Source organism: Ixodes scapularis, unplaced genomic scaffold, assembly GCF_016920785.2.
Source record: "Ixodes scapularis isolate PalLabHiFi unplaced genomic scaffold, ASM1692078v2 PGA_scaffold13__105_contigs__length_92229423, whole genome shotgun sequence".
Taxonomy (NCBI): Eukaryota; Metazoa; Arthropoda; class Arachnida; order Ixodida; family Ixodidae; genus Ixodes; species Ixodes scapularis.
Genome location: NW_024609839.1, coordinates 18507449 through 18520121, shown reverse-complemented (window position 1 = coordinate 18520121; position 12673 = coordinate 18507449). Strand labels below are relative to the sequence as shown.

Below are 12673 nucleotides of genomic sequence, written 5' to 3'. Positions count from 1 at the left end.
GGGGCTACTTAATCTGGAGAGCTACATACCTATCTCGATCAAACCGGAAATTACAGTGTCATTAGTATCTCGCAGACGCAACCGACACGCAAGATAAATGCACACAGCAACGCAAAAAAATATTAAAAAACGGCTGCGAGCGGTTGCAATTGCCTGATTCACTCTCAGTCAAACTAAGCTGATGCATCCATTTGTTTAGAGTTCTGACGACTGGAGCGCCGCGAGTATTGTCTATATGCGCGGCTTCACGAGCTCCCATCGCAAAGCCGCGGCGGTTGCAACACTATTTCGTATGCTAGTATTACCAGTACTAGTATTAGTATTCCAGTATTAGCAGTGCGACCGCAGCCTGAAGAGATTGTGGTACATTCATGGGGGATCATTTTTGTCGTCTCCTTTCTCTTGGCTACGATGATTGTGGGCCCGGCTAGTGCACCATCTTATTAAAGAAATACTCCATCCAGCCACGCATCCACAACAAAAAAAGTTAAGCCCAGGACACAACATTTCACGAAATTCGAGAGATTTAACTGTTTTTTTTATTCTGTACTTTCTTTTTTGGTCATGTCAAAAATCGACAGCAACCGGCGAGGCCATGAGAAGGTTTGAGCAACGTCCGTGCAAACCTGTCCCCTACACCTTGATGTCGCACTTTCCCTTCTTGCCGTGCGTGTAGTCGTCGATGAGCTTGGTGAAGAGGGCCACCCTGGTGTGGAGGATCGGGTGCTCGCCCACCTTGCAGCCCTTGGCCCCGCCGGACACAACGCCGTACAGCGTCCACAGGTTGTTCAGCTTGCCGACCACTGGGGCTCCGAGGTCGTGCTGACGACGAAGAGAAGAGGGGGGGCATGATTAGCATACTGGTGGTCACTTCTTGAACTCCAGGTTCCATCAAGGCTAAAGCATACAAGCGAGCTCGCAATCCTTATTGAAACTGAAAGTTCCCTCTAGGGCGCGACTTCACAATTTGCTCGAACTCCAGATGGCTTCCAACCGGTTGAATTTTCGGATTGTTGCTCAAGATCATCTTGATTTCATGGTTCTACATAAAAGACTGTTTAGTTGAATGCAGTGACTGATATAGCGACTGTCTTGTTCGTTCCCGTTCTATCGAATACTGCAATGTACGGCGACAACTGGATGTATGTTTCCTCGTAAAGCTGATAACGTGCATGTTAGTAAAACACTTAAGTCACGAATCAAGTTGTAGTAGCACGTATACAGGTTTTTACAGGGTACATCGTATGTACCTTGTAAAAATGTTGTATCCGTACTGCTACGAGTTGATTCGTGATTTAAGTGTTTTATTAACTTGCACATTATGATCCCACCCCCTCTCTCATACCTTCGGGCCGTGAGGGTACCACTAAATAAAAACAGAAATCCCATTGGCATTTATTCTACTTAATCATTATATCTGCTGATGTCACACTCTCACCGCATAGGGACTCGCCATCTCCTTGATGCCGTGATCAAACAGCTAATGCATATTACAAGAGAGGCTCTGTATACATTCTCTCATGCGTGTTTCTTTTTTGTATGGAGGGTCTCTTATATTGGCCAAACAGAAATTGTTAAAATACATGTTCTACGGATACATATATATGATTGAAATATACATGTGTATATTGTAAGCGTGCTGTGCACGCGCTTCTGGCGGGTCAGCAGATAATTCTGTCAGTATTTATGCTTCGAACTCTGTGTCCTTTGTCTGATGCATGTGCAATGTAACCGCGGCTAAATGCGACAATGTACCGCCAAAAGTGAATGCATGCAATGCATGCTTCTTCGTAAACAACAAGGCACACATCGCAGATGTCACTGTGATGCTTTTCTGATCTCCCCCTCATGAAACTGACTACCAATGTCACACAGTTAGCGCTTTCAGGTACCCGTATCACCTTTAGGCTAGCCGTTTGACATAGGTAACAATTTTCATGAGCGCAAACGTTGGTAGATCGAGAGAGGCTCAATCGTCGCCTAATTAATCATTTGAGCTATTCTTGAGTTTTTTTTAACTAAACGGACTTCTCGCGGTGGTGTCCCTCACCTTGCAGGGCGATCCCACGTCGTACACGGTGCAGAAGACGCTGTTGGGCACCTCCTCGTCGTGCTCGTTGTAACACGCGTTGTTCTCGACGGACTTCACCCTGGCCTGCTTCAGACCGGAGTTCAGGTCGTCGCCGGAGTGGTCGTGGCCGTGCTCGTGGTCGTGGTCGTGGCGGGCGTGGTGGTCTAGAGTTAGAAACCGGATTGCTCAAGGCGTTAGCCGTCTGGCCTCGCTCATGAGTAGTTGTGCCTAGCATCCTTGTAGTCACCAACAGAGTGAGAACGGCAAAGAAGGGTTTCAGTTGAGCCGCCTCCAGCGCGAGCTTCTTATCTCTTATGGTGCTTCGGCGTCTCGTGGGCCTCGATAATGCACGCACAGCCATAGCACGGTGGAAGTCAATGAGCGCGTATTAGAGGCCGTCCGTCCAAAAAAGACGCTCTGCCGTTCTCAACTTGTCAGTGACCAAAGGTCACTCAAGGGACTCTAGTTCCCGATGTGTGAACTATTCGCGTTTATCTTTCAGCTTAACCGACCGGAGACAAAGAAATATTCTTGTGAGAAACTGCTTAAGGTTGCCCGGGGAAGTGAGGACGTCATATCTTACCGAGGTCATGGTCCCATCCGGTGACATAAAGCGAGAGGTCCTTGAGCACGGGGGTGTCTGGCTTAGGCATGCAGGCGGGCTGGATGTAGTCACCCAGCGGCATCTTTTCTTTCAGGGTCAAGATGGCGATGTTCGACTGTTTAATTGCAATAAAACGAAAATTCCCTTTAGTCCTTTGCACGTCGACGAACTCCCGAAGTGTCTTCTGGAGTGTATATAAATATAGAATGAATGTCATGAGTCGGCTCTTGTATGAAAAGTGCGTTTGTCAGAAGACATTTCCCGACACTACTGGTACATCCTGGAACGCATCCATCGCTTGAATCTACTTAACCTTTGAAAAATGTCTTTTTTTATCACAACGTGGTGGTACACATAATTTCGCCCGCGTTTTAGTTCAAAGTGAACTTTATTTCGTCAATATTACTTAAATTATTCGAAAGTTTAGTCTTTTACCACCACAATTATACAGACAATTGTTCTAGAATAATCTAAATCACGGTGTTTCTAAAAATATTACAACAGTAAACGTACATTATATTGTGTAGTTAACGTATCGATCAATAATATAAAGCACAGTTTTTGGCCTCTATAAATAAACTAGACATCGCAGAAAGTGGAAACTTCATGAGAATCTGGCGCTGGCGGTGTTGATAAACGAGGGTGAAGCGTTGGGCGCGTTGGTGATTTATAAGGGTTAAAAAGCGCAACCGCACGATGGACACAAAAAAAGACACAGACAAAGCGCTAGTTACAACGGAATTTTATTTTTGTTGTCACTCAATACATATACCGGTGTCACTCTTTGCTGACTGTGCTGTGTTATACAAAACAAAAATCACTGAAGAAATACTTGTCAGCCATGAAACCTGGGACTGGAGTGTGTCAGCGCACCCTGTTATCGTTGTAGCATAAAGGATTGCTGTTCCCTAACCAGGGATGCCTAGTCTCAGGTGCTCCAATCATTGATGTCACAATTGTAGCCTTCTAGGAACGTGTATTTGGATACTTTTCTTAACTTGGTTTTGTTGCCACCGGTATATATATTGAGAAACAACGAAAATGAAGTTCAGTTGTAAGTACCGCTGTCTCTGTATCTTCCTTTCTGTCCGTTGTCCTGTTGCGCTTTTTAACTATTGTGTTCATAAAATATGAAGATGTAAGGACGTGACACTAAATGAATCAAGTGATACAAAAGAAAAACAACAGTTATTTATGAGTCGACGTGAAACTAAGCCTAATATTTGTCCAAGCAAAATGTTTGATTGCTGTCGTCTGTAAATTTTATCTTAGTGCAACAACTTATCAGTAAAAAGGTGATATTGTTTTTTTTCTTGCTGACAAAGCTTTTTTACTGAAATCTATTGTGCAGTCGTCCAGTATCTGAAATATCGGTTTGATGAGTATTAGGCTTGGGCGGACACCAGCTTATATATAATGTTTCTTTTATTTTGTAACTTTTGGTTCAGGTAACGTCATTTGCTCGAATTTCAGCATTTTAGCCCCGGCACTAGTGTCACATTTTCATGGAGTTTAAGCTTTGTTTGATGAATCCTTTCTCTGTGCGGTCCAAAAAAACAAGATGCCCCTGAACAAAATTTACATTTTGTTCAGGGGCATCTTTAGTTACGCATTTATAAACGAAACCTCGCTATGCTGATACAATAGTTGTTTATGACGAGACCAGAGCAGACATTTACTTCTAATATATTGGTTTCTGCAACATGTGCACAATTGGCGGTTGATGACCACAATGCCAAACGCTATCTGTCAGTAGACATTCGAAACTTGTAAATGAGGCACTAGCTAGCCGTTCAGGGACGTAAGAAGAAACGACTGTGACCTTGGAATGCGGACATGAACTCGTGGAAACAAGGACACCGCAACCGGAAGTAGAGTGTTCTAAATATACAGGTTGCGAAATTCTCTTTACAACTGTTAGAATGGCACCTACGTCATGTCCTCCGTCATAACCCTTGTACAGGCAGGCTTCGGCAATGGTTGTGGTCACTTGACTCTGGCTCTTGCCGTCCCTCGTGTGAGAACCCAGCATGACCTTCACGTCGCTCACCTTCTGGTGACGCCTGGGTGGAAAAGTGAAGGTGTACTTGACATTCGAAAAATGCGCTATATGGCAACGACTTGCTCACATACAAATCGGCGTTTGCACACATCATGGGTGTGCACTGTGCGTGCGCAGAAAACAGAGGCACGCGAGGTAAAGAGCTTGCGCACGAACAGTGCTGAGAGCAGCACCACCGCAGCGATATGACGTCAGAACTGTGTTTTGGTCTATTGAGTATTGCAAGGCCTCTGGGCGCCGCCATCTTGGTTCTGGTATTTGCAGATTGTCTGATAGTTAAGCCTAGGCGTGCCCACAATTGCGAGACTGTTGCGCCAAAAAAGGGTTTACACGCAGACGGTGGCCAGATTAGCTATTGCAGTGTGACTACTGGCGAAAGTCTATAACCACTAGTTTATGTCAAGTAAACATCCGACACATCTAAACTGCGACCTTACGAGGAAGCTTTTATATAGTTTAATAATTTCATCGTTTACAATAACGTACAGCCTTGTATGTTATCGAGACCTCAAAAACTGACAATGTACCTTGTCTTACTCCTATGAAAATAAAGAATTAAAAGTTACATTGCTTTTCGCCTTCGCGCTCAGCCAACACCTTTAAAGGATGACAAAAGGATCGAAGCAGATACGGAGTTTATGCAGGTTTTAGATACTGGCGCTGACAAATTCCTTAATAGTGTACTTCGATTAGCGACAATTATGTGCATCTTTTCTGGGTGTGGCACTTATTGACTAATCGTCCTGACATATGTGTCAGGGTAACTAGACGCGAAACAGAGAAGTTGTAAGTGTGCGCATGAATAGAATACTGCTCGCTCTATATATATGTTATGAGTTTCGCAGCAAACTGTTAACCTCTCTTGTGACGCAGGGGCGGGGGAGGGAGCTTAAAGGAAAAGGTTTGGCGCCAAGATGGCGAGTGCGGTAGCAGACGATGGAAGTGGAGCACTACTGCTCCGAGGCGCTGCGCACTTGGGCGCTGAGACAGCAGCATTCAGACTTTGACGAAATGAACATATGATGTGTGGAGTAACGTTTGGCTTCTGGAAATGATTTCCGAACGAGTATTTTTGTCTTTGTTTTGTTTTGTTTGTGTGCTAGAAAAATTGCTACAAATACCCACAAATATGCAGACGTATTGGTTGCGGAGGAACTGTAAACCTCACGTTTCTTGTGGTTTTTTCGCCGACGGCGTTGAATCATATATAGAGATATGCACGACGAGGGCCATTGCAATGATCTAAGATAAAACACGCACTTTGTGTTTTTTAAGACCCGATTTCTTCTCACCATATTCTTTCCGCTCAATATGCTTTGTCATGGACGTTAGTTGCTTTTACTTCTAAAACAAATTTTCACAGAAATAGCCATGTGTCTTGTCTACCAGCTCACCAGAGGCACTTGGCGGCAGTGAGGACGTGTTTGTCGGAGATGAGCACACCACTACAGGCGTGGTGCCCGTCGGCGCCGATCAGCTGCGCGTGCCACGGCCAGCTTCCTGGTACGGCTTCCTCACCTCCCTGGATCCTATCGCCTGCCGCCACCCTGGGCTTGATCTTGGGGTTACCGCACACTCCTGGAAGAATTGCCAAGAAAAACATCCTTGTTTTCTTGATCATTTTAATTTAATTATTTTATCATACCGCGCCCATGGCGATTTACACAAAGTAGGAATATAAAATGCAGGAAATTCAATGCAGTAAAAAAGAAAAAGAGACGAAAAACAAAATCTCAGGTGGCTATGCTTAAGAAGGTTCCAAGTGTAGCTCTAAAGCTAGATGACTCCTGAATAATAACAATGTTATCAGTAATGGTCTTGCATCAAGCAATTTATAATTTCAGAGGTTAAACCTTTTAAGGGCTTTGTTCCTGATGTCACTAATAGACCAATCACAGCAACGGTTCGGCGCGTGAGCGAGCTTCAACAAGCCCCATGGTTGCCGCCATAACTTTAGTCCACGGATGCGACGGACTCGGTGGAAACGCGGAGGGTCCGTGTTCACGTAGATCCAAAGCCAAGCTGCCGCCGTTTCCTTGTTGCCTCGTTGAAGCATTCTACCGCCAGAACAAGCAGAAGTGGTCTGTTATTTATCTACCCTAAGGTAGTATGAATGAATTGTACACTCTGTATTTTAGCTCCCTAGTATTTAACACGCGACCCATTTGAAGGATTTGTCCCATGCTTTTACCCCAAAGTTTATTTGCTGTGTTTAAGAAGGAATATTGTCCATTGTGACCACGGGCTCATGAAATCCCTCTGGAGCAACAAATCACGTGTTAATTAAGCCGTCATTCAGGCGGGATGCTGTTCAGCGTTGGCAGGTTATTTGCGGATGTTATTTGCACGTGCGTGTTGTTTCGTTCATAACACACCTCAGGAAGGAAGATCAATGTTGCGCAATCTTTTCTGTCGGACATTTGTCGTTGGTTTCTATTGTTCACAATTCGGCTTTCTATCTTGGCAAAAATGTCTAGGGTATGTTTTTAAACGAGGCATTTGTTTGCACTTTGAAAATGTGTTTAGTAATATGAAACGTTGGGCTAATTGGTAATAATCTATATTGACAAACAGCGCGAATACGCTGTTAAATTTGAAAATGTGCTTTAGCGACGTTAGTTCGTTGCTTTTACCTTCGACTCGGGTTTTAAAACATTTGGTGGTACCAGCTCCTCAGCCGTGTTCTTCTCTTACCCACGAGCGCTTGGCGAGCGAGCAAAGGCAATGAAAAAAAAGCTCGATAATTTCACTTTGTGTGACGAGTCACGGGCAAGACGTTGTAAAAACTATAAATGTAGAAAACAAAGGTGCAGCTAAGGTAAAGACAGGTCGTGTGTTTAACGAATGGGTGCCGAACGAGACATGCCGCATCGGGACGCAAACACGATCTGTGGAAAGCACGATCTTACGGCACCTCCAGCACGGAGTCCACCCGCGGGTTCTGTCAGTTTTGTCCTATTCTCAGCGACGGGGCAATCAAAATCCGCGTGAGTTCGTTGCTGCCCACCCAACATTGAATTCATAACTCTCTCGAACAAGCAAATACTCGTTTTCCGTCCCCTGCTGCCTGCTCGGCGAACTTTGGCAATTCATTCTTATCTGAACTGCCCGTCCTCTGGAAAGCAATAAGACCCGACACGTTTGTGCCTGGTGCTCTTGTTTCTGAGCTAGGGACACAACACGGATAACATGCCATACCGGCGGAGCGAAAAAAACAAACAAAAACATTGATGAAATGACAATGCTAATGCCGTCCGTGCGAGGCTGGCCGTCACCCAAATCTTCAGTGCATCTCCGCCCGCAACGGCACCAACACCGCTGCGTTGAGACTAAAGTTCCCAGAACGCGTCACGGCAGCGGCGGCGCAGCGAAACTTGCTGGTGAAATCGGTCTTTTGAACGTTTTGAGAATTTTCACTGGATGTCGGTATGTGCAATTTAAGCGAACAAAACAAATGCTATATTATAGGGAATGGCAGTTTTTGGCAATTTAACGAACGTTACTTCAGCATCTGATGTAAATCTGTTCATTACTAGAAGGGAAACGATGTGTTTACTTTCAGAAAATTTGCCACAGCAAGCTCTGATCTCTTCTTCCTTTTTTTACTTTGGGAGCATAATAAAGTATCGTTTGTCCGTATACACCAGATGTTTTATACCGCTTATCTCATACGCCAGACGTAACTTTACTTGGTTTTAAAGTTACTCTTTTGTTACATAGTTACCGACGGAACATGACTGCTTAATGAGGTGTCGCGCACCAAGGCCGCCGTAGATGATGCGCCATAAAGTTCGCAAGAGTAGTCATTGTCATTTAAGCCTGGAGGAAGCACTAGACCGATATTACTCAGACATTGCCCAGGGTGTCAAAATACGTTTGGCTATTTATTCAACTCACATTTCCAGCTGGACAAAGCACTCAGAGCTCTTTTCTATAAGGTGTACACATTAAGTTTGTCTTCGTGTTCTGGTGGCGTAGCGAGAAAGCATAGGGAAATGACGCTATCTAAAAAAAGTGAAAGAATGACTTGAAGAAAACTGATTCTTCCCAAGCTCTTCTGCATTTGCTTGGGCTCTGACCAAAATTTTTGTTTTCTTGTGACAGGCGCTAGTGCTCAGCACTAATATCTAGAGTGCGACGGTTGTGCACAATCTTGCGTTATAATTGTTTTTGTTGGAGTGGACAACTTAATAGAAGTTTGAGACACAAAAACGAGGCCCGGAAGTGATGGCCCTTGTCGGCTTCCTGTGTGCTAACTCAATTTACGTGCCTAAAGAAGTATCTGTTGTACGGAAGCTTCGAAAGCGGAAAGACAGTCTTCCCCAATAGGCGGCGTCTGATGTTTCCGCTGTAGATGAAAAATGAATCATCCAATCGAACAACGAACGTACAGCTTCATTATACATTAAAAGAAACTTTCAATCGAAGACAAAATCTGTATGAGAATGAAGTGTTTCGTAGATTAATTTGCTTGAACTGAGTGAGCGTTATCTACTCGCAATCTTCAAATTTCTTCTTTTAAAATATTCTACTGCTTCTACTTAGACCGTATACCACAACAAAAAAAAAAAGATATCCACTTACCACTATAATGGGCCACGGCCGACCCAACCAGCAGCGTTAAATATATGATGGCTTTCATCTTGACAGATTTCACTTCTGCTTTTTTACTGCTGGAGTCGTGCGAAGGTTTCGCTCTTTTATTGCAAGTGCTATCAGTAGGTTCAATGGTTATGGGAGATTCCCACGCCGTCAGACACGCATTGATTGTTTGCCTGCATTGATAACGTGGCCCTTTTCTCCGTTCACAATCAAGCTGACAGTGCGGCGGACGGTACGGGCTCGGCGGACCAATCAAACGCATTCCTTTTCACCAGCTTACCCCGCTTTCTGCGTGACGGTGTGGGGAGGGAACGTGATCACGTGGGCAAAGACTGACCGGTGCAAGGTCCAGGGAGCACGTAGCCTTCGCCGAACTCTCAGCTTAGGGGTTAATGGGGCATAGCATCTCCATGGATACGAAGAAGAAAGGATTGACGCACAGCTATGCTTGCAAGCCTTATCTCTGTTCTAACTATAGTCGACGTCTTGCTTTTGTTCGCGGTTATCGAGCGCTGTAAACCCTTTATCTTCGCGGCCCCTATTTTTCGCGAATCGGTCATTGAAGACATAATCGCGGCTACTAAATTTTGCGAATTCTTAAGTAGCGAAATCTTTCGCGTGCCCTTAAATTTTGCGAATTTTTCAAATCGCGAAATTCGCGAAAATTAAGGGCTCGCGAACATCAAGGGTTTTACAGTATTTTAGGAATTCTCACTCAGACTGCACGCCGTTTTTGTCCCTCTTCACTTCTAACGGGTTGTTTGCGGCGATTTCCGACTGTTTTATTCCCGGGGACAATCGTTCTGCATGTGAATAAGGAGAGTATAATACGATACGCCTTAATGCATTTTTTTAATTAATTGATTAGTTTAGTTCTGCAAAAGGGCTGGATTATTCTATTAAAGAATTTTACTCGTTTTCGTTCAGGAACGGACGCTTAATAATTCAGCTTTTAAGAAATCAACGAGAATCCAAGAAAACAAACCAAAAACTACATTTAATCAAAGTCTGACTTGTTTTTCACAAGAAAATATTTCCATGGCCTAAACAAAATCATTTAAAACTCAGTTTCTTTGTTTTTCCACAATGTTTTCTTAGGAAGTATTTAAAACCCGCTCAATAACTCTCAAAAAAAATTTGTATATAATGCACTTTTTAATGCTTTGCTCAGATATTTGCTTGAGCTTCTCGCATTCATTTATGAAGAATTCAAAATGTAATTAAAATCATTAACAAGAAACATAGCAACGCCGACGGAATGGGGTGGTCTAGTAACATGTCAGTTATTTTTCTGTGAACAGGGTTTTATGTGGGACTGAACATTAGGCTTCTCTGTTAGCGTAGTAAATTTTGTGTACTTCATTTCCGGGTATACAAGTCACGATTTTTGCCTAAATATACGTCATTGCGGGTAATAGAACGATGCGACTCATGTATGTTTTTTTTTCGCAATTACCTTAAATATTAATTTAAAGGAGCAGAAACGGCCCTATACCCTCGGTATTTCCGCGGCTGAAGGGACTCCTCGCGTCATCCTTCGCGTCACTACGGAACTCTGTGAGTTATATAGGAACTTCTTTGTTGTTGTTGTTGTTTTGTAAAAAATGCCCATTGTAATAGGTGAAAATAGTAAACCGGTACAAATTTTGAAGCGGAAATATGATACCCGATAAAACTGCGAGATGAATAAACTTTTGCAAAGTATTTTTTTCCTCTTAACATAAAATAACATAACACATGCGCAGCAGCACACCATTCTAAGTGTTCCGCTAATGGTGAGTGAAACGCGTGATTCAAGAACAGGTTCTGAAATTGTGGCCTTGAAAGATTGATCAACAGCTTCTAGTACTTTGTGTGCGAAGAAACAAGTGGAATTTTCCGGTTTGTGAGAAACTACGGCTTGACCGTCGATTTAATATTTGTGGATGATCAGGCAACTAGCGTATTCTAACTTGCATTGAATTTCCGTCAAAATAAACAAAAGTAGATTTGAGCTCGTCTTTTGTATGGCCATATTTTAGTCTACCTGCACACTCAGGGTAGCACTTTGGAGAAAGGCTCAACTTAATCAAAGTTTGGCCACCGGGGTCCTAACTTAAGTCTAAAAAGTGTTTTTTTGTTCTCCAACGTTTCGTTGGCTGTTTTACGTCTTTTCTCTCATTCGCCACATAACTGCCAAAGTGCCGGACCTAAGCCAAAAAAGCCACGTACCAAGCTTACAACCAAGTGTAAAACTAATTCTGACACTTGTTTGTCAATTTGGGCCAAAATTCCTAGAAAGATTAACTAAAGAATATGGGGCCCGGTTATACCAATAATAATCCTTGGAGAAGGGGAACAAAGGGGGCAAAGGAGAAACACACAACTCGAAACACAGCTAGGTGACCGTTCCGCGACTGAAAAAATTCGCCTGCGTCTGGTATTGAACCAGAAATATCTCCATATCCCCTGGAGCGCTGTACCAAGTGAGCTAACGAGGAGTTAGACGTCAGTATTGAATACATTTTTTAACAGGTGACACCGGTCTAACACCAGCAAGCGTGAACGGCCTGCATTTTAAGGTTATAATATTAATACAGCTAATGGAAATGTGCAGCGATCCGGACAAGAGTAACCATAATAATCACTGATGGAGGGGAACAAGGGGTACAAAGGACATATATGGATCTGCAAACACAGGTACGAGACCGGTACGCGACTGAAAGAAAGAAATTCGCCTGGTCCTGGTGTCGAACAGGGAACCTTCTCCTTTTTTTGGAGCTCTAAACTCCCTAAATCACCAGACGAAAAAACAAATTTTGACCCCAAAAGGTGTGCTGCTTCCGTAAAGCCACATAAAATACCCCCAAACGACAATGAAACGCGTCACATTTCATATTAGAATTGAACCAAATATCGCGGCACGATTCATGTTCCGAAGTATCTCTTAAAATTAGCGTGTCGTACAAGATTCAAAGAAAGAATAAAACACGAACAAGATTCAAAGAAAGAATAAAGACGTACAAGATTCAAAGAACCGTGCTGTCTGTCCTTGTTCTCAAGTACTGACTTTTTTGCACTACTGACGTCTAACCCCTGGTTAGCTCAGCTGGTAGAGCGCTCCACTGGAAATGGAGAGGTCTCGGGTTGCATACCTGGACCAGGCGACTTTTTTTCGGTTGGGCACCAATCACTTACGTGCGTTTGTAGATTTGTGTTTATCCTTTGTCCTTCATGTTTCTCTTCTCCAGGGATTAGTTTCGTCATTCTTGTCCAGCTCGCTTACACTTTGCATTTAATTGCATTATATTCATAACCTTAAAATGGAAGCCTTTTACCTATGTTGGTGTAAGAC

At 43.5% G+C, this 12673-nt stretch overlaps 1 protein-coding gene across 1 annotated transcript; it reads right to left on the bottom strand.

The window, feature by feature from the left end:
- Positions 1-516: 516 nt before the first annotated feature.
- On the bottom strand, positions 517-9406 carry LOC8044157 (chymotrypsin-like protease CTRL-1). Its single transcript, XM_029979481.4, has 6 exons — positions 9322-9406; positions 6132-6315; positions 4609-4738; positions 2655-2790; positions 2051-2235; positions 517-822 (listed from the first exon to the last, which is right to left on the bottom strand). The coding sequence occupies exons 1-6, from the start codon at positions 9377-9379 to the stop codon at positions 634-636; spliced, it is 882 nt and encodes a 293-aa protein (XP_029835341.2). The 5' UTR covers positions 9380-9406; the 3' UTR covers positions 517-633.
- Positions 9407-12673: the final 3267 nt, after the last annotated feature.

What these genes read in the sequence shown, in the direction of transcription:
- LOC8044157 (XM_029979481.4), bottom strand. Translation starts at nt 9,379, where the DNA reads ATGAAAGCCATCATATATTTAACGCTGCTGGTTGGGTCGGCCGTGGCC. An exon ending in GTTATGACGGAGGACATGAC is followed by an intron (nt 2,791 to 4,608) that starts GTAGGTGCCATT and finishes GCAATTAAACAG; the next exon opens with TCGAACATCGCCATCTTGAC. An exon ending in ACGTGGGATCGCCCTGCAAG is followed by an intron (nt 823 to 2,050) that starts GTGAGGGACACC and finishes CTTCGTCGTCAG; the next exon opens with CACGACCTCGGAGCCCCAGT.